General features: G+C 41.7%; 2 protein-coding genes and 1 long non-coding RNA gene across 3 annotated transcripts; 2 read left to right on the top strand and 1 right to left on the bottom strand.

The window, feature by feature from the left end:
* Positions 1 to 3,840: 3,840 nt before the first annotated feature.
* Positions 3,841 to 9,029, top strand: NT5C (5', 3'-nucleotidase, cytosolic). Its single transcript, XM_060764711.2, has 5 exons — positions 3,841 to 4,077; positions 5,651 to 5,751; positions 5,835 to 5,895; positions 8,500 to 8,614; positions 8,710 to 9,029. The coding sequence occupies exons 1-5, from the start codon at positions 3,868 to 3,870 to the stop codon at positions 8,856 to 8,858; spliced, it is 636 nt and encodes a 211-aa protein (XP_060620694.2). The 5' UTR covers positions 3,841 to 3,867; the 3' UTR covers positions 8,859 to 9,029.
* Positions 7,748 to 15,093, bottom strand: ARMC7 (armadillo repeat containing 7). The gene is made up of 4 exons (XM_060764712.2): positions 14,992 to 15,093; positions 13,152 to 13,246; positions 12,892 to 13,035; positions 7,748 to 9,490 (listed from the first exon to the last, which is right to left on the bottom strand). The coding sequence occupies exons 2-4, from the start codon at positions 13,240 to 13,242 to the stop codon at positions 9,153 to 9,155; spliced, it is 573 nt and encodes a 190-aa protein (XP_060620695.2). The 5' UTR covers positions 13,243 to 13,246; positions 14,992 to 15,093; the 3' UTR covers positions 7,748 to 9,152.
* An 80-nt stretch (positions 15,094 to 15,173) lies between these two features.
* LOC132768632 (uncharacterized) lies at positions 15,174 to 19,185 on the top strand. Its single transcript, XR_009630732.2, has 2 exons — positions 15,174 to 15,313; positions 17,040 to 19,185. It is a non-coding gene; the product is annotated as an uncharacterized lncRNA (long non-coding RNA).
* The last annotated feature ends 2,331 nt before the right edge of the window (positions 19,186 to 21,516 follow it).

Raw genomic sequence — 21,516 nt, 5'->3', positions numbered from 1 at the left:
GCATATTGCTCAGAAGGTCTACATATGGTATTGGGCCAACAATGGGGCTTTTGTGTGTGCATGTGCCTTCAAGTTGCCTGCTTACTGATGTGTATTCATTAATTTTATAGGGTTTCCTTAGGGATGGGATATACTCAGGTGGTTCAGCAGCCTATTGCACTTAGTATTTGTTAGTGGACTCCCATCCAAGAATGAACCAGAGCTGACAGTATTTGGCGTCATTAAGGTATTTCGGCTACAAAATAAAATTAAAAAAACAATGCATTGCATTAAGAAAAACATCAACCCACTAAAGCTGGAACAATCTGAATATCACAAAAGCAATGGTAAAATGGAATAAATATATTAAAAAACTAGATTAAAAATACATTTAAAATATCAAGGAAAATGGGAAAAATTTTAGGTGAATGCAAAGGGCCTGTATGGTTTCTTATCCTACATGTCCCTTTACTAAGTTAAAGCAAAATCTATGAATGCAAAGCCAAAGCTGATTGGTTGGGCCACGCCTAGAAGCCAGCTGAGCCTGGGAGTTTTGGCAACAGTTACATGTTTAAGTTTTCTGTGCAGGAGCTTGCCAAGACGGTTTTGTATTCTTGCTTCATGAGCTGCTGGAATAAGATTCTCCACATGGACACCTAAATACCATTTGAATCTCAAAGGACATTGTGTGAGTCAATGCAATTGTTCTCATGACTGTATATATGTTGCTCTGCATTACAAAGAGTAAATACCTTATTCTTTGCTGATCATCTGCGTGGCATATCTTTTTTCTCTGGCAAGACAATGTGTGGACTGGTAAAATGTGAACTACAATTTTCATTCCGCCACAAAACTTGTATATATCTACCAGGCACAATCGATTTCTCCCATCTGTTATCATTCATTTATCCCCAAATATGAAGATCCTTGTGCCTTACTCCCAAGTAAGCCTTACTCCCAAGTAAGTATGCATTGGGCTGATCCCAGGATGCCTTTGTTACTTCTGGGAGGACTCAGCTATAAATAATTCCTAATGAGAGATATCCAGCATAGTGGAGTGTTAGACCAGGATACTGAGAGACCAGGACCTGAATCCTTGCTCAACCTTGAAAACCCACTGGATGACCCTGGGTGAGTCACACTCTTATAATAATATGAGGAAGACCATTGCAAACCTCTTCTGAACAAGTCTTGCCAAGAAAACCTAGTGAGAGGGTTGCCACGGAAGGCAAACAATGATTCCTAAGGAACAAGGGTTGAGGTGAATGTGTTGGTCTCTCCCAGCATGGTTTTGAAGAGCCTGAACACCTCCACAATTCCTGATACTGACTGGTTTCCCTACCAGTTTAATATCCTGGCTCTTCCCTCTGGAATCGTGCACATGTCCAGAGTTCGTTTTCCAAACTCTGTCCTGACATGTCCTGTCCTGACAAGTGGCCAGCTACTGGTCAAAGGACATTTAGTATAATGCCCACTTCTATACTCATTAAACCTCTCTGGATCTTTTTAAAGATTCAGAGGTTTCTTGTTAAGTTCATCCATCACACCTACATATTATAGCTGACAGGCCCTCTGGTGTTGCTGTGAGAAGGTCCTCCATTGTGCATGGGGCAGGGCTCAGACTGCATTGTAAAAGGTGGTCTGCTCTTCTCCATACTCTCATGTTGTGTACTCCACTTTTAAGGTTGGCTCTGCATCTCATGGTGCCAAAGCGCAGCCTGTTCAGCGCCTTCCAGGTCGCCCAGTCTTGTGTCTTGTCCCAGGAGGGAGTCTCTCATTTGGTATCAGCCATGGATTGAGGTGCTGGGTTTTAGCCTGCCACTTTTGGACTCTCACTTGCTGAGGTGTTCCTGCAAGTATCTCTGTATATCTTAGAAAACTATTTCTTGATTTCAGGCATTGGCGTGCTGGCTGATATCCGAACAGAGGATGGGCCAGAGATATCACTGCCTTGGTCATTTCATTATTGGCTGCTACTTCCCGGTGGTGCAATACCAGCTAAACAGTGTAATTTCTCCAGTGCTGTGGGGCGTAGATATCCTCTGATAATGCAGCATGTCTCATTAAGAGCCACACCCACTGTTTTAGCGTGGCGAGACATATTCCACACTGGGCATGTGTATTCAGCAGCAGAGTAGCAAAGCGTAAGGGCTGATGTCTTCATTGTGTCTGGTTGTGATCCTTGGGTTGTGCCAGAGTCAGCTTTTGTATGATATTATTTCCAGCGCAAGGAGCCCCCACTGGCACAATGGGTCAAACTACAAGAGAGGAGATTCCATCTGAACATGAGGAAGAACTTCCTGACTGTGAGAGCCGTTCAGCAGTGGAACTCTCTGCCCCAGAGTGTGGTGGAGGCTCCTTCTTTGGAAGCTTTTAAACAGAGGCTGGATGGCCATCTGTCAGGGGTGATTTGAATGCAATATTCCTGCTTCTTGGCAGGGGGTTGGACTGGATGGCCCATGAGGTCTCTTCCAACTCTTTGATTCTATGATTCTAAACCCTTTTGCCTGCAGGGCTGGCGGAACAACAGATTGGTAGTTTGAATTTGGGGAGTGGGTTAAGCTCCTGTCTGTCGAGCTCTAGCTCCCATGAGAGAAGCCTCCTACAGGATGGTAAAACATCAGCCTGCAAGTTGCTTCTGGTGTGAGAAAATTGGCTGCCTACAAGGACATTGCCCAGGGGATGCCTGGATGTTTTGATGTTTCATTTATTTATTAATTTATTTATTTACGACATTTATATGCCGCCCTTCTCACCCCGAAGGGGACTCAGAGTGGCTTACAAGATATATATGCATACAATATATTAAATTATTAGCATAGTACAATATCAGTATTATATATTACTATATTGTACTATACCATTATATTGTAATATTATTAGCAATATTACATGTAATATAAAATATATAAGTATAATAATAATATATTATTAGTATTATACTGTACTACATTATAATATTATACATATTATATGTATATGCAATATATTAAACTTCAATATATTATTAGTATAGCACAGGAGACAAGGTGAGCCCCCGGTGGCGCAGTGGGTTAAACCCCTGTGCGGCAGGACTGAAGACTGACATGTCACAGGTTCGAATCTGAGGAGAGGCGGATGAGCTCCCTCTATCAGCTCCAGCTCCTCATGTGGGGACATGAGAGAAGCCAACCACAAGGATGATAAAAACATTAAATCATCCGGGCATCCCCTGGACAACGTCCTTGCAGACGGCCAATTCTCTCACACCAGAAGCGACTTGCAGTTTCTCAGGTCACTCTTGACACGACAAAAAAAAAAGAAGACAAGGTGGAGCTGTCCCCTGCCCGCCCACCCCTTCTTCTCTGTGGTCCAGAGCAGCTGTTGGTTTTTTACCATCCTTGTGGGAGGCTTCTCTCATGAGAGCTGGAGCTGACAGAGGGAGCTCCTCCACGCTCTCCCCTGTCGGTCTTCAGTCCTGCTGGGACAAGGGTTTCACGACTTGCAGTTTCTAAAGTTGCTCCTGACCAAAAAATATACATATCAGGGCACCCCCTGGGTAACGTCCTTGGTCCTTGCAGACAGCCAGTTTTCACACCAGAAGCGACTTGCAGTTTCTCAAGTCGCTTCAGACACGAAAAAAAAATCTAGCGCCCGCTTTTGGCTTGATATGGGGGACATGAGAGAGCCTCCCCGCAGAATGGTAATACATCCAGGCGTGCCCTGGGTAACGTCCTTGTAGGCGGCTGATTCTCACACAACCAGAAGCGACTTGCAAATAAAATCTATGCATTGTGAATAGGAATTCGTGGTGAGCAGTCGGGGACTGGCTCCTGGAAGCCAGGGAAGCAGCCCTGTTGGGGAAGCCCGCCCCCTGGAGGCGCGCCTCGGCGGAGCTCCTCTGGGCGCATGGCGGCGGCGGCGGCGGCCTTGCCCTTGTCCCCGGGGGAGCGCCCGCTGCGGGTGCTGGTGGACATGGACGGGGTGCTGGCCGACTTCGAGGGCGGCGCCCTGCGGGGCTTCAAGGCCTTCTTCCCGGGGGAGCCCCGCGTGGAGCTGGCCCAGCGGAGGGGCTTCTCCACCCAGGAGCAGTACCGCAGCCTCAGGGAGGACCTCGGGGTGAGGAGGCCCAGGGAGCAAAGGGAGGCATCCTCCACATTGCACCACGAATGCAGTTTGGCGCCGCTTTAACTGCCTGCGGCTCAAGGCGGTGCAATCCTGGGAGCTGTGGTTCCACAAGGACCCAGAGGGCTGATGCCTCCCCAAACTGCAGCTCTCACGACTCCATAGCATTGAGCCAAGTCAGGCAGAGGTACTCCTGGTCAGTCGCAAGGGTGGGAGAAAGAGCTCTCCCACCCAGTGTATTGCCAGGGTGGGAGAAAGAGCTCATGTCTGCTTGAGGCAAGTGTAAATGTTGTAATTGGCCTGCTTCCTTAGCACTGAATGGCCTTGCAGCTTCAAAGACTGGCTGGCTGCACCTCCCATCAGTTGTAGCTAGCAAAGCAAATGGTGAGATGCGTCGTGAGTTTTCCAGGCTGTATAGCCATGTTTCAGAAGCATTATCTCCTGACATTTCACCTTCGTCTATGGCAGGCACCCTCAGAGGTTGTGAGGTCTGTTGGAAACTAGGCAAGTGAGGTTTATATATCTGTGGAATAATGTCCAGGGTGGGAGAAAGAACTCTTGTCTGCTTGAGGAAAGTGTGAATGTTGTAATTAGCCAGCTTGCTTAGCATTGAATGGCCTTGCAGCTTCAAAGCCTGGCTGGCTGAAGCAAAAAAAAGGTAAGATGGGTTGTTGTGAGTTTTCTGGGCTGTTAGGTCATGTTCCAAGTAGGACTTTTGGACTTTCCACCAGAGTGTTGGGAAAATAGTAACTAAGGTTCAAATTCAAGACTTCAGTTAGAGGTGTCCTTAGGTTCTCTATACACACACACACACACACACACAATTTTGCAACTTTCCTGTTTTCAGCAGCTTTGCTGGACTCATGAATGCAGCTGGAGGAGTTTTATTCCTAGGCAGAAATACAGTATTGTTGTTGTTTTTTAAGCATTGGATGGAATTCCTTTCTGTGCAAATGACTCTACATCGGGCATGGGCAAACTTTGGTCCTCCAGGTGTTTTGGACTTCAACTCCCTACAAAAATTGTGTGTGCTGTATCTTCTATTTAATCAAAAGCATGTTTCAACGTCAAGTGGCAATTTCTGTCACAACTGGTAGTGTTTTATAAAAGGAAAACAAAACAGTTGAGAAGGAAACTATGATGCTATTGGTATAAAGAAATAATAATATCAAGAGTGATTCACTAGCTGCAAATCTCCAGAACAAGAACGGGTGATTCACTTGAATAACTTGAAGGTAGTTACTTACGTTTACATGTAAGCAGAATGGAACTTCTTTGCATGATTATTACTAAAGGAAACACACTAAATGCCAATCTTGTTTTAGACAACTTGGACCACGTTCCAATTGAGCTTTTTCAAAACAAATACCAGAGACTTTTTAAAAAAGAAGCGCTTCAATTTTACAAACATGGGGATGTTCAGAAAATAAGTTTTTCTGGCCTTTTCATGAGCAGGAAACTTCTAGTTTCGCCATTCATTCTCCACATTTAGGTGGACTTAAGCAACAGGTAAACTCTGTCCAGTGCACTGCAAGGAGAAACGTAATTATTTCTGTGTGTTTTCCAGGCAAAGCTAGCCAGTGTGTATGAGTCAAAAGGCTTTTTTCTGGGATTGGATCCCATTCCTGGAGCTGTTGAAGCAATGCAAGAGATGATCAAAATGCCCAAGTAAGAACCATTTCAAATTTAGAACATTTTCGCTGCCGTCCACGCATTCTTCTATAATGACACATAATGTATTGTGTTTTCAGCATTGAAGTTTTTCTTTGCACAAGCCCTCTAAGGAAATATAAATACTGCGTCCAGGAGAAGGTAGGCCATTGCTATTTCCTCCCATACCCTTTCTTTTTCAACTTTGTCCAACTTCAATCTTAGGTAAGGCAAAGTATTTACTGATATAGGGTGTATTGTGAATGCCATTAGAACAACATTCTTCCCTTTTGCTTTCTCTCTCTTATGATATCCCTACTGCCTGGCATATACTTCTGTCTTCGTGGGTCTGGGTTGATTCTGTTGCTTTTTCTTTGGCCCTGAACTTTGGCCTGCTTTGACCTAAAAACTTGAGCACTTAGGCAATTGTTACAGAATCTGAACCCAGATTCTGTAACAATTATCTATCTATATTCCATTCTGGGGAATATTCCATTTAAAAATGCCTTGCTGAATCAAATTAGTTGATCAGTCTATGGAGCTAAAGGAGTCATATGCATTTTTTGCTTTAAAAGTTGTACTGTGATGTATACCAAGGGATACGTACAAGAAAATCAGAGTAATTCAAGCTGGAGTAGGAGTTGTACAGCCCACCCGGGGTGGTTGAACTCCCACTTCCCAGCATATCTCACCAATAGCTATGCTGGCTGAGGATGGGGAGTTACAGTTCAATAATATATATATTAGACCATATACTTCTCATCACTATGATGTAAAATTTATCAGCAGTGGCTTTACCTTACAGAATAATAGAGCTGGAGGATATCCCAACGGCCATCTAGTCCATCTCCATTCTGCCATGCAGGAACACAATCAAAGCACTCTTGATAGATAGCCACCCAAACTCTGTTTAAAAACATCTAAAAGGAGGACTCTCTACCACACCCTGAGGCAGTATTGTTTAATTTTAAATCAGTATCTCAAAAAGTGTTACGTCATTTCAGCCAATATTTTAAAAAGAGATTTCTGACTAACTCTACATATGTGTATCATTCATACCTGATGAGGCATTCATTTTGGCTTTTATTGTGTTGCCAATGATAATGTTCTAAACCTAGACCCATGGCTTTGCAATTGTTTACGATTATTTACCACCATGGCACTGCAAATACCCCTCAAACCTATCTTAAAATCCATGCAGCAATAATGAGACAGTTCTGAAGCACAGAGGGAAGGTGGGTAAGGTGCTGATGGAAGCTAATGCCCAGCTCTTCTGTCCTCCCAGTGAGTGCTGGACTGTTGAGAACTCACTGTTGCTAGACATGCTCTTCAATGCCTTGCTCACCAGCAACAGATAACTTTGTCCCTTGTCTGGATTTTAAGGTGGATTGTTAGGAGAGAGAGCATAGCCACAGCATTGCTATGTGTCAAATGCAACATCATGGCCTATATTTATACAGATCAAAGGTCTGGAGACCATGAATCCCTATGAGGAGCTTCTTAAAGAGCTGGGTATGTTTAGCCTGCATAAATATATGAAAAGATGTCATAAGAGGGAGCAGGCTTGTTTTCCTGCTGCTCTGGAAACTAGGAATGGGAACATTGTGTTCAAATTACTGGAAAGGAGATCGACCTGAATGTGACCCTCCTGACCATAGGATCTGTTCAATAGTGGAACTCTCTGCCCTGGAGTGTGGTGGAGGCTCCTCCTTTGGAGGCTTTTAAGTAGAGGCTGGATGGCCATCTGTTGGGGGTGCTTTGATTACGCCTTTCCTGCATGGTTAGATTAGATGGCCCATGTGGTCTCTTCCAGCTCTATGATTTTATGATTACAATGCTTTTTTTCTTCTGTGAACAAAACTTGGGAAATCCATAAATGGGTCCAGAAAAAAGGGTTGAGGGAGAAGGAGCTATATTAACTAAAGTAGCCTTACCTAAGATGGGTATCTCCAAACTAAAAAAAAAAGGCTAATTCATCCTGTTCTGGGGGGTAGGTCAACCATATAGTCCTATGTATGCGTATTCAGAATTATTTTATTTATTAAAGTACTTTTATTACTTTTCAGCTGCTTGAGCTTCCACAGTAAGGTACATGGATGAAATTATCCTTCAAAAAATAAATCCAAACACTGCTTTTTAAAACACACACACACAAACTAAAACAGTCTTCAGTGACGTTCATTCCCAAGACAGCATACAAAAGATTGCAACCTAGGTGATTTGTAAAATGAGCAAATATATTTACAGATTATATTTCAGATGAGTTTTATCACCAGTAGTGGGACTACTCAGACGTTTCTTCTTAATACTGTGGGGTAAGATCCCCCACATGGCAAATGGCTTTTTGAAAGCTCTCATTTGAAACTTGAAGGCTCTGGAATATCCTCCCAAAAGAGAATAGATTAGCCCCCACCCTTCAGTCTTTCCGTTCCAACCTGAAAACATGGATGTTCAGACAGGGCTTTGACCTGGGTTCATATGAAGCTGACACTTGGCACCTGTGAATTGATGGCAGTTAGTTTAATTTACCGTTGTTTTAAAATTGTATTGTTTTGATTTTATGCTAACATGTGTGGATGGGGGTTGTTATAATTTTATGTTACTTGTTTTATACTTTTGTACTGTTTTTACTGGTTGTATGTTATTTGTACACCCTGGAATGCTTTGTAAGCTGCCTTGAGTCCCTTCAGGGAGATGGTGGTGGGATATAAATAAAGTTTTTATTATTATTTATTTATTTATTATAAACCCTTTTAATATTGACAGTACCAGTGGGTTGACAAGCACTTGGGTCCGGCGTTTGTGGAGCGAATAATTCTGACTAGAGATAAGACAGTTGTGTCAGCGGATCTGCTCTTTGATGACAAGGACACTATTAGAGGTATGGGAATTTGAGGTATGACGTTCACGTTTGGGTGCTTTGTCTCTGGTGATGTTATGGTCACTATGGCAACTTCTTGCTTTGATTCATCTCAGGAGTGGAACCCAATCCAAGCTGGGAGCATATCTTGTTCTCTTGCTGCCATAACAAGCACCTGAAGCTGGAGCCCCCACAAAGAAGACTGGAGTCATGGAAGGATGACTGGCGGGCAATACTGGACAGCAAAAGCCCCAGAGCCCAATAAAAAGAGATTCTTGCACTTCAATTGCCAGCGGAGTTGGGAAGAAGGAAGCACATACTTGGCTGGCCAGTCTAAATGGTGGGAAAGTGTCTCATTATGTTTCTCAGTCTGCAACGAAATTGTATCTCATTGGATTATATTTGGATTATTCAGGTTATTAAACATTTAAATCAACATGTATAGTTTTTACCATCATACAGATTTTGTGTCAGAAGCGACTTGAGAAACTGCAACACAGAACTACAAAAAGCAGTAATCCCACACCACTAAGATTTTTGCATATTTCTTTAGGGTGCATCAGTCTTTAGGTAATGGGATCCCTAGCGCTGTATGTTCAGTCAGGTTCCTGGCCTTCTCCACCTGAAGAGGGGTGCAGTAGTCCTCAAGGAAGACGGATGCCAGGTTTTGGAGCCTCTTGCTGGCCGAGACAGAGAACCGCAGCATGCACTCGATCACTGGGAGGGCGGTGATCTGTTGGCGAGACTGGGGGGTAGTCAAGTACATCAGGGTGGTAATAGCGGACAGCACAGTTTCCTCATTGGAACTGGAGAGGCAGTTGACCACAGCAGAGACCCCATCTGCCTCCACGATATAGTCTTTGTTGATTTTGTCCAGGCAGAGGTTGCAAAGGCCACCTAGAATATAAGAGAGAGATTGTGATAGTAAAGATAGCTAGTGGCCCTCTCTTTAACACTGCTTCTCAATCTGAAGCACTTTTGAGACAGTGGTATGGTATGTGCCCACTTCTGCAGCATCCAGGGACAAAACGTAGCCAGAAGTGGCTGCTGAATTCATCTCCATTCTCTGTTTCCTTAGAAACACTGCTGGCCTTAAAACCTAAACATGCTCCTTGGGAGGCAGTTCCCACCGAATTCAGGTTCTGTGTCTAAAGAATAATGTTTGGAGTCCAACACTGGACCGCAATCCAAGTCAGATATTTTGGTCTGAAGAAATCTGGCAGTGACCTGGCAATTGGAATAAACATGATATTCAGAGAAATGAAGAAACCCATTTGTCTTGTATTTTGATCACTTCTTGTAATATGTTTGATGTAGAGGGATTTGGATACTACAGCAAGCAGAATGACTGCATTTGACGGGTACATGTTGCAGGCAAAATTACCCTAGTCTTACGTCAACGTAACTGGCTTTCAGTTGATTTTGATGCATTATCCAAGGAGCTGGCTTTGTTTTATCAAAACAGAATGGCTGGGACAATGAAATCTGGAGGATCAACCACCTCTTTTCACAAGAACTTGCTCATAATTTTAACCATCATTGAAGAGCCTGATATACATCTCATATAGACTGGCAGAAGTGGTATGTCCTAAAGACACAATCTCAGTAGCAGCATCCCAGCTGTGGGTTCCCTTCTGAAGGTGAGATTAGCTCCAATTACTGTGGTTGTAGCACTCTTTAAACTTTGTGATACTGGGTTAATGTTCTTTTTTTAATGCTGGGCTCAAATTTTATTAAATTGCACGTTTGCTTGTTCCAGTTTCTTACTTTCAAATCTTACTGTATATCACACCAGGTAGCTGTCTGGTGGAAAATGGGATTTATAAATTTAATAAGTTGCAGCTTATCACAGTGTGGATATAGCCATCACGAAAGCCTATAATCTTATTTTGCCAATTGCAGAATAAAATATTTCTTTGCCCAATCAAAAATAGGCAAGAGCAACAGAGTCGGAAAAAAGTTTCACTGTTTGATACGATAAAGCAAATGACTGGCTTTGCAAGAGACTGCACAAATGTGCTGATGCAATCTCTTTTTATCATTAAAGCTATGCTACAGTATGTGTGCAGCTAAGGAAGGTTTTTTCCAGATTAAAAACTACTATTAAAATCACAATGATTTATAAACATTGCACACATTTTCAAACATTTATATTGTACTTGTTGAACAAGCTTCGTATGAACTTGGAAACTACTGGCAAAGCGCAAAATGATGAAATAAAGAGCCAGCAAAAGCTATGGTGCATTTACAATGCAGAGTTAAATTAGTTTGATAACACTAATTGCCACGGCTAAATGCTGTTGAATCATGGCAATTACAGTTTTAGAAGGTCTTTAACTTTCTCTACCAAAGAGTGCTGGTCCCTTCCCAAACGACAGCATTGAGTAATTGTATATTCCAGGTTTAGGATTGTATGAGGCCCTGTCTTACAAAGTTCACTTTTCTCATTGTGTGACAGTACTATTTTATCCATCCCGACACTTTGCTGTTGTTTCCTTTTCATTAAAAATGTCATATAATGCAAATTATAACTTTTCATGTAAGCTGTCTGTTAAATCCAGATATCATAAAAAAGGATCTAGAATATTCAGTATTAATTATCTGTGTTATCCCAAGGAAATCCTCCTCTCCCTTCACCAAAGTATTTGTGCTAGTCTACAAAATGCTGTACGCTGGAAGGCACTGTATCACTGTAAACATAGAAACCTCATCACAGGAGAATGATGGACTTTGTACCTTTGGTTGCGTTCTGGTCTTTTATGTGCTATTTATATCTTTCGACTGCTGTTTAGTCTTTTTTGTTTTTAGAAATCTGTAATTCCTGTTATGAAGGCGCTATGCAGAGTCCTATATTTTCCTTCAGCTGAATTTTTTTTCCAGAATTTTGGATCCTGGAAAAGTATGCCTATCACAGCTTCCAGAAATGAAATTAGCTCTTTGCTAAACTATTATTGGTTCTCGATTAATTCATAAAATGTCACTAATCAGCTCAGATTTCTTTAATGGTTCTTTCTACACCATTCCTTTTGCCTGAACCCTTTTCAAACACGTAACGCTGCAGTGCCTGCACTTATCTTAAAATTGCCATGTTAAGTGCCCTAAGTATAAAGTAATGAGGACACTACCCTACTCCTGTCAAGGATGCAGATTTTGAGCACAATACTATTTAAGATGTATAGATTGCTTTTAGGATGCAGTGTTTCACATGTATTGCTTCAGTCACCTTTATACATACTAAATATATTCACCTTTTATAAAATGGTGTGTACGTGTGTGTGCGGAGGCTTGGGGGGTTTGCCTTAGACCACCTTGGGGTTTAATAGTAAATTTAAGCTATATGGGGTGTTTCAAAAAGATGGACATGATTTGAAATTGCGCTATACCTGCAACCCCAAATGGCCCATGAATGAAACTCTTCCAACTTAAAGCTGGGGGAGCATAGAGTCTCAAATGCTTCCTGTTAGATGCCTCTATCAGCCCAAAAACAGCTCCTAGCCTCATTCATTCGCAAGATGGTGAGCTTGCGATGTAAGATCTAATGCAGTGGTTCCCAACCTGTGGTCCGTGGATCACCAGTGGCACGCAAGAACTAAAATATGGTTTACTGTCTCACCATTACCACACCGTTGAAATGGGAGCGACTGGTCTCGCAAAACCCTCTTAATAGTACCGAGGCTTATTAAATATGGATTTTTTTTGGGCAAGCAGATAGCGACTACTGGATGGCATATGTTCTGTATCAGAAACTAGAACCAAACCAAATCTAAAGTTGACCAAAAACTGATTCATAACCCTTTTAGTACTAATGTTGGAGTGTGGTCCCTGATCAAAGTGGTTCCTGGTCAAAAAAAAGTTTGGGAACCACTGAGATATTCTCCACTAAATGAGTTAGAGTTTTAAATTTGTTTCTGGCTAAAAATGGTTAGTAAAACTTGATAACTCATCAACCCGTTGGTAACTTTTTATGTCATTGTACCATGTTGCCAACATGAACTATATTACTTTGACATTTTGAAACACCCTGTATAATAAAACTTCCCTGCCTACAATCGTAACTACTGCCCTATAGCCATGCTGACATGTTTTCAAACAGGTAAAAATAGCTTCAAGTGGAATTATTTAACCTTTCTGAACTCAGCCTTCTGTCCTGAGTCCCTGGCTGACTTTATGGCACCTCTATCTATTGCTAAATCAATTAGGGAATCTGATTCCAAGGGCAGAGGTGAGTTTCCTGTGGGCTAGGAGTTTATAAATTGTGGCTCATTTCCAGCAAGGATTAGTTTAAACCCACACTTTACCAAGTGCAAATTCCACAAGGGTTTCATTGTCCTCAGTGAGCATATCCAGGAAGAGGTCCAGAACCTTCAGTTGCCGGAGGTATACATAATTCTTGGGGTCATAAGCAAAGTTAGCTAGATTGGCCAGCACTTGCTCCTTGGCTTCTGCAATATAATAAAAAAAAAATGCATGCCTTAAGATGAGGAAACAATCGATGGAGAGGAGCAAGGCATTCAGAAACCCAGAGCCAAAGAGGAAGAGATGAGTAGGTTCTCCTCACCAGAACTTTCTGACACTTGGAACTCGGTGACCAATGCTTGCAGGTATTCCAGTCGATCCAGGCCTAGCAAGTCCTTCTGTTTTTCAGACATAGTGCTGATGGAGAAGACAATTTTATTTATTTATTTAATTTATTTACAGTATTTATATTCCACCCTTCTCACCCCGCAGGGGACTCAAGGCGGATTACAATGTACATATACACAGCAAACATTCAATGCCATAGACACACAACATATATAGACAGACACAGAGGCCATTTAACCTTTCAGCTTTATGAGGGTATTCTGGCAACCAGGGGAGCTGTTGCTTCACCATCCATTTGTGACACTGATGAAGTACTTTCTCATTCTTTGCATGCTTGCTGGGGATGTATATGGCATTGTAAATTAGCCTCTCCGCATAAGCGGTACCTAAATTTCCTACTTGAAAAATGCAACTCTTTCAAGCTGCAAAGGTTGACAGCAAGCTACACAAATTGGTCGGGAGCTCACTCTGACCCGGGCTGGCTTCGAACTCATGACCTTTTGGTCAGTAGTGATCTCAATGCAGATGACTTCCAGCCAGCTGTGTCACAGTCCTGGTACACTCAAAGAATATTATTATTATTATTATTATTATTATTAGAAGCAGCAGTTATTCAGATTTACTTACACTGAAGTGTTACTTCAGCTTTATTGATTCTATATACATTTTTACATTTTTATCCTTTGTTAGAGAAAACTTTCTAGTACTGTTAATATTTATTTATTTATTTAGAACTTTTGTATACCGGTCTTCTCACCTCTGTGGAGGGACTCAGGCCGGTTTCCGACAATAATATCACAAGCAATCGTTTAAAAACATCACACTAACACATTAAAATACCAAAATACAATCATATAATTACAATGGCCAAGTTGTCACAATAAAATTGTTGTTCATCACCATCCATCCATATAGCCATGAGTTATTGACTCAAATGCCAGTTTCCAGAGCCAGGTTTTCACCTGTTTTCTAAAAGTCAGGAGAGAAGGGGCAGTTCTAATCTCCAGTGGGGGGGGGGGTTCCAGAGCCGAGGGGCCACCACCGAGAAGGCCCTGTCACTTGTCCCTACCAGGCGCGCTTGTGAGACTGGTGGGACCAAGAGCTGGGCCCCTCCAGAAGATCTTAACAATCTTGATGGTTCATAGGGGAGAATACGTTCAGACAGGTAAACGGGGCAGGAGTCGTTTAGGGATTTATAGATTAACGCCTATAAATCCCTAAGGCTTTATTAAGGTTTCTTAAGGCTTTGTACGGTTTTTAAAAATATTCCTATATTTTATGCTAAATGTTTTTAACATTATTTTATTGTTGTTTTAATTGTTATAATTGTTGAGGCATCAAATTGTTGCCAGTTGTGAACCGCCCTGAGTTGCCTCTGGGCTGAGAAAGGCGGTATATAAATGTGGCAAATAAATATATTTAAAACAACATGTTCAAGAAAAATAACATTTCAAACTTAGCAATGGGAAACAAAATATTGAATGAAATTTGAGAAAAAACACCACCAGGGCACGTTTTATCGCATTCTCCATTCCTCTCCTTTCCTTCTTCATCAAAGGATATGACATGCAAAGAACCCAAACAATACAGCCTGACCCGAGAATACATACAGTATTTTAACTTATCCTAAGAACTAAGTGGTTCTCAGCCTGTGTGTCCCCAGGTGTTTTGGCCTACAACTCCCAGAAATCCCAGCCAGTTTACCAGCTGTTAGGGTTTCTGGGAGTTGAAGGCCAAAACATCTGGGGACCCACTGGTTGAGAACCACTGGATCATGTACCATAGGAAGAAGGATTGTTTTTGAGTTCACTTACCAGCCAAGGAAAGCGACAGCATCCCCTTCGGTTTCCTTGATGCCTAACAAGAGCCGAAAAGGAGAGGGAGGAAAGCATGAAGCAGAAGCAGGAAGTGACGTTTGACAACGGGCGGAAAGGCTTCTGTAAGGGCAAAAGCAATCCCGTTCCTTCCCGCCTTGAGAGGGTCGGCTACGGAAGCCTCCGAGGGCCGTAAAGGGCGGAGCGGATTCTGTTTACCCTTCGCGACCAGCTTGCTCTCGGCCATGGCGAAGAAGGGCCTGCCCAAGCCGTTGTTGTTCGGGAGCATCCTGTGTGCCCTGGCCACCGCCTTCGTGTTCAGGTGCGGAGACGCGGACGGGCGGGCTGCTGCCGGGTTCAAGCAAAACCCCTGGGGCGGCCATGTCCCGTTGCAGCAGTGCGGCCCGGGCCAGGCCTCTCCTTATAGTCGCCCCACGCACTGCCTGCATCTAATGTAGTGATCCCACATGTACTGCAATGGCGAGATAATCATGGGAGTTGTAGTTTTACAAGGTCTTCACCCTTCACTGCCCAGGAGGGATGGTGCTTTTCCAAACTACACATCCCAGGACCCCATAGCATTGAGCCATGGCAGTTCAAGTGGTGTCAAACTGCGTTCATTCTACAGCGTAGACCGTAGAGCAGGCCTGGGCAAACTTGGGCCCTCCCTCCAGGTGTTTTGGACTTCAACGCCCACAATTCCTAATGGCCTCAGGGCCCTTCCTTTTTCTTTCCTTCCTTTTAGCTTAAGCGGCAGAGGGAGAAAAGGAATGGGCTTGAGGCTGTTTGTAATGGTGGGAGTTGAAGTCCAAAACACCTGGAGGGAGGGCCCAAGTTTGCCCAGTCCTGGCCTTGAGGCACCCATGTTGTACAACTTCATCCACCTCCAGCATACCAGAAATCCTGTGCCAGGCTTTGTGTGACATTAAATGGGTTGCTCATTAATGTGCCACCGGATTCTGTGTCCATGAATCCAACCACTCACAGTTTGACAATATCTTTAAAAGATGAAAAAGAAGAGAAGAGCAACCCTTGATTTTACATAAGGGACACTATTTTATTGCACATTATTATTATTATTATTTCCTGCTTTATCTCCTGCAAAGAGGTCTCAAAGCGGCTTAATATAAAAGCATTAGCATAACCATTTAAAATTTAAAATATACAAATAAAAGGTAAAAATTTCCCCTGACATTAAATCTAATCGTGTCCAACCCCGAGGGGTGGTGCTCATCTCCATTTCTAAGCTGAAGAGCTGGCGTTGTCCGTAGACACCTCCAAGGTCATGTGGCTGGCATGACTGAATGAAGCGGGGTTACCTTTGTGCCAGTGGTACCTATTGATCTACTTACATTTGCATGTTTTTGAACTGCTAGGTTGGTAGAAGTTGGGGTAACAGTGGGAGCTCACCCCGCTCCTTGGATTCAAACTGGCGACCTTTCAGCCAGCAAGTTCAGCAGCTCAGCGGTTTAACCCACTGCGCCACCAGGGGCTCAAAAAATAGTACAAATATACACGCATTACAACAGGATTAAATATAAACAGTATCTGAAAATTCCCAGGTAAATTTAATTGTGAATAATAGAATGTGAACTTTCATGTCTTTTTGACATCCTGAGGGCCCATTGTATTTCAAAGCTGTGCCTCAAGGCTCCTTTATAGAGCAGAAGCATTTCGTATGAGGGAGAGAGTTTGTGCAGCAGCAATACTAATAATACAGTAGGGACTCAGGCTCCTTCCACACAGCTGTATAAAATCCTACATTATCCACTTTGGACTGGGTTATATGGCAGTGTGGACTCAGATAACCCAATTCAAAGCAAATATTGTGGGATTTTCTGTCTTGATATGCTAGGTTATAGGGCTGTGTGGATGGGCCCTCAGTTAACCAGCATTCTCAGCTCTTCAGTGCTAAGCGTTATTGGTGCTCGTATAGCAGTATGGCGGTGAATAGTGATGAATTCAGAAGAGTTTCCGTTTGAGCGGAATAGGCCCCTGGGTGCTTAGTTTCTTTAACCAAACTCTCTCTGTGTGCCTGTTTTTTACAGACGGAGTTTTTTCCCTGAGATAGAGGAGCTTCGTTCCCAGGAGTTCCAGTATTATGAGGAGAAGCGCCAGGAGGTGCTGCAGAGGCGCCAGCAACAACTGGCTGAGCTGCCAAAGAAGAGAAGTGCATCCTAGCCAGCCTTTGCCCCTAAAGGAGAGCTGCCTAGACAGAGTGGGTGGCTTTTCTCATTACTCCTGGTACCTAGGAGCTTTGGCCTTCATTGCTTGTACAGTTCAGCAGGTCACATCCTAATGAAGAAGATATTTTCTTGGAGAAAGTGATTTGTCTGGAAGGACATGAATTCTGGAGCGGGACTCAAAATACCGATTACAGGTTGTCAAGTGTTCGCTATTCTACGTAATTCATATGAAGGGCTGATTGTGTTTTTCTTCATTAATAGAGACAGAAGGACAGACATGTTAGTGTACTCACTGCTTTGAGTTTCAGAATCAAGAAATTCTGATTCTTGTACATGTATTTTTAATCACTGTTTGAAACCCAATTGGTAACACAAATGAATTACTGTATTTCATTGATTGTAAGGTGAATTTTTTTTCCATATAGTGGTCTTCAAAATCATGCATCTTATCATCGCAGGTGCATCTTAAAATCACGTTTATAAAAAATACTTTTACTGCACTTTGTTGATGGAGCACACATTTTATTTTTAGGCAGGCAACCCACCTTAGGCAGAAAGGCATGTCCAAATTTCACAGATAATGCTTTCACAAGCCCATTTTGAACAAAGTAGCACTCTTCATAAGTATGCAGCCACTATTATCGAACAAGTTTTGATTTTATCTCCAAAACCACCTACGTAAAAAGTTAAGTTCCCAGATCTGTGTTTCACTTGTTGTGATCCCTTATTGCACATCAAAATGTCAAAAAGATTGCACTACGAAGCCACATTCAAACAAAAAGTTATTGAATATGCAGAAAAGCATGGAAATAGAGCTACAGGTCAACATTTTTATATAAGTGAGGTAAATGTTTGTCTCAGGAGAAATGCTCGCAATTCCATATTTTTGGGCAAAGTATCAACTAAGTGCTTTATAGGACCTAAAAAAGGAAGGTTTCCACAATTTGATGAAGCTGTGATACATTTTGTACAGCAGACAAGCACAAAAGGATTACCAATCACTTGACAAACCATGCAATTGAAAGCCATAGAAATTCTCAAGTCCCTCAGACTAGATGACAGAATCTTTAAAGACCGCCAGGGCTGGTGTGAGAGACTCGCTTGTCGTAGCGAGTTACCCTTGATGAACATCTGTCTGTCAAAAGAATCCTGCAGACTTTCAACAGAAGCTGATCAACTTTCAGCAATATGTGATTGAATTAAGGAAACAAAGAAAATATGAGTTCAGTCAAATTGGAAATGCTGATGAAACTCCAGTCTTCTTTGATATCCCTCAAAATTACACCATCAATGCGGAAGGTGCTAAAGATATCCACACTACAAGTCCTGGCTATGAAAAGCAGCGTATCACTGTGATGCTGTGTATCACTGCCAATGGTAGAAAGTTGCCACCATACTTAATTTTAAATCAGAAAAACATACAAAGAAGATTTTCCCCAAAGATGTTATTGTATGTTCAAGAGAAATAGATGGGTGACAGCAGAGCTTATGAAAGACCAGCTAAGTGTTGTGTGGGAGAGGCGTCCTGGAAATCTTCATAACCCACCTAGCATTCAAATACTTGATGCATTTCATGGACATTTGTCCAACCAGGTCAAAAACAAAACCAGGCAAAAGGGTGGTGAGTTAATTGTGATTCCTAATGGCATGAATATCCAACTGCAGCCACTCAACATTTCAGTCCACAAACCATTTAAGGATAATTTGAGAAAGGAATACGAATCCTGGCTGATGACTGACAGACTTCCTCTGACACCTTCTGGAAAAATTAAGAGAGCACCAGCAATAAAACTGGCAGAATGGGTATCAACAGCTTGAAAGCAAATCCCAAAAGAATAGTGCTGGACTCATTAAAAAATGTTGCATCACAAATGCTCTTGATGGGTCAGAAGACAATATATAATGGAATAATTATGCTAAAGACGGGTCAGAGGAATCAGACTCTGATGAATCAGATTCAAATACAGATTCAGAAGCAAGAGATGAATAAAATACCATACCTTCTTCATTTTGTGTGCATTGTTTATGTTTAATCTGTTTCCCTATTGTTGTTCGTAAATTTAATTCTATTGGAGTAATAAAAATATTTGTTAGATATATTTTAGGGTTTTATTTTGTTCTTAGAATTAATTTGTAGAAATTCTAGAAGATACTTTTATGAAAATTCTTTTTTCTTAGTATCATACCTTGAAATTAGTATGCGGCTTACAATCAATGCCTTAGAATTGATTAAACTTGGTACTATAATGTATTAAGTGAAAAAAGTCATGGACAAATTAATAGCTTGAGGGTAAAGCAATCAAATGAAGCAGTGTTTTATTACAGTTTAGTGCAGTGGTTCCCAACTGTTGGGCCTCCAGATGTTTTGGACTTCAGCTCCCAGAAATTCATACCAGCTGTTAGGAACTGGGAGCTGAAGTCCAAAACATCTGGAGGCCTACTGGTTTAGTGTGAACCTTTTTTTTCTCTCTTTCACATTTTAACACACTAGAAAATTATAGTGCCTGCTTAAAGGTTTAAATAAAATAGTTTAATAAGGGCTATATGTACATAATCCCAAATACTGAGATTCATTAAAAAATGCCAATTGTATCAGTATACCTAATCACAAATTTTAGGAAAGAAACTATATTAGCGAGAGGTAGAACTGAGAAAAGGGAGGTTGTAAGGGGAATAGAGAGAGAAAAACTGAGCATGTGCATAGAAGAAATACATGGTAACCCTAGGAAAATCATGAGACCTACTTCTGGCATAGTGCACGTGTGTAATTCGTAAACATGATATGTGATTACTTTATGGGACACTTGCACACCCATGACTAGATATTTCCTCTTGCTTTACCTGTCTCCCTTGATACTTCTGCGAGATATCATCCTGTTAAAATTAAAATGGATGTTGCAGTTTGATATGGTGTTTAAAAATTGATTTAATATTCTTATGCATCATGAGAGAAAGACCTTTTTTGGCAGACTCAGAAACAGAGTGACTCGGCATAAATTGTTGGCTGATTTATTGTGAAACAGAGTCCACTTAATGGGATTTACATAGTGTTTTCATTGGCCAGACTCATTGTGGATAGTATTTTGTTATCCTCATTTTGTGGAAACAATAGTGCCGCTCTTTTAACTCATTTTAATAATAATAATAATAATAATAATAATAATAATAATAGAATATATAATATACGGCTTTACCTAGCAATAGAGACAGTGAGTGTATAAACACCAGGATCCAAAGGATGCCCTAAACAGGATTAAGCTTTGCCATCCACCTGTAATCCTGAACAAGAGCCTACTAAGGAGATGGATGGGAAGTGCAACAAAAAATCCAAAATGATTTGGAGAACTGCCTCAAAAATAGCAGAAGGGAATGGCTGGGAAGACACTCTCCTTATGGTTTTCAGGCCATGTCTGGTAATAAAGAGGTAGATATGTGTTGTCAATGGCTTTCATGGCCGGAATCACTGGGTTGCTGTAAGTTTTTCGGGCTGTACGGCCATGTTCCAGAACGTCAGGAGATAATGCTTCTGGAACATGGCCATAGAGCTTGAAAAACTTACAGCAACCCAAAGAGGTAGATGTTTGTGACCTTCTTTGGGCATCAGTTGGGGTAGTTCAGAAAGAAAGGCTCATTAGGTGGATATGAGATTCCTTGCCTTCTCTGCACAGAGTGGCTCATAATATACTTTGTTTTAAAGTCATCAGGAAGGCCATGTGTGCTGCTTGATTTAATTGAATATTTTGATTTGTTGGTAACCTTTTAATCTAAAACAACAACAACAAACATTTGCCTCATGGCAGCTGATAAACAGCACAATTGTTCAATTCCTGCTTAGGATGAGTTGAAAAAGCTTTCAAGTAAGTGGAAGATCTTGGTGATCTGGAGAGACTTCGCAAGAGATTTGCTTCCTCAGCTTTGCTAAGTTTCAATGTTTCATAAAACTAATTGTGTCTAGCTTACCTAGATTTATAATATAATTAAAATTTCCTATCTTGCCCTACGTAGAAAGTCTGAAGAAACTAATTCTGCTTCAGGGCTTGATGATCAAACTGAACTTGACTTTCATATTACAATGACTAGGTTGATTTATTATTTTGCCTGACCTTTAAAATATGAACTATCCTTCCAGCCATAGACCAATTCTAATGCAAGGTCTAGTAACGGCAGCACAATGTCCTTTCTCGTTGTGATAGGTTTTTATTTTTAGTTTATTGATAATTAAAACATTGAGAAGTATAAACAAAACTCACGTGATAGAAATAAGATGTCAAGGAGGTTTGGTCATCACAAAGGCAGAAAGTAAAAAGCGAGAAAAAGTCATACAGGTTAAGGAAAACCG

Source organism: Anolis sagrei, chromosome 2 (genome assembly GCF_037176765.1).
Source record: "Anolis sagrei isolate rAnoSag1 chromosome 2, rAnoSag1.mat, whole genome shotgun sequence".
In the NCBI taxonomy this organism is placed as follows: Eukaryota; Metazoa; Chordata; class Lepidosauria; order Squamata; family Dactyloidae; genus Anolis; species Anolis sagrei.
Note: the sequence above shows the minus strand (reverse complement) of the source record. Positions and strands in the feature narration are given on the sequence as shown.

Coding starts and splice junctions, on each gene's coding strand:
- NT5C (XM_060764711.2), top strand. CDS start 3,868: ATGGCGGCGGCGGCGGCGGCCTTGCCCTTGTCCCCGGGGGAGCGCCCG. Junction 4,078..5,650: donor GCCTCAGGGAGGACCTCGGG/GTGAGGAGGCCC, acceptor TGTGTTTTCCAG/GCAAAGCTAGCCAGTGTGTA. Junction 5,896..8,499: donor AATACTGCGTCCAGGAGAAG/GTAGGCCATTGC, acceptor TAATATTGACAG/TACCAGTGGGTTGACAAGCA.
- ARMC7 (XM_060764712.2), bottom strand. CDS start 13,242: ATGTCTGAAAAACAGAAGGACTTGCTAGGCCTGGATCGACTGGAATAC. Junction 13,036..13,151: donor CCAAGTGTCAGAAAGTTCTG/GTGAGGAGAACC, acceptor ATTATATTGCAG/AAGCCAAGGAGCAAGTGCTG. Junction 9,491..12,891: donor CCTTGTGGAATTTGCACTTG/GTAAAGTGTGGG, acceptor CTTATATTCTAG/GTGGCCTTTGCAACCTCTGC.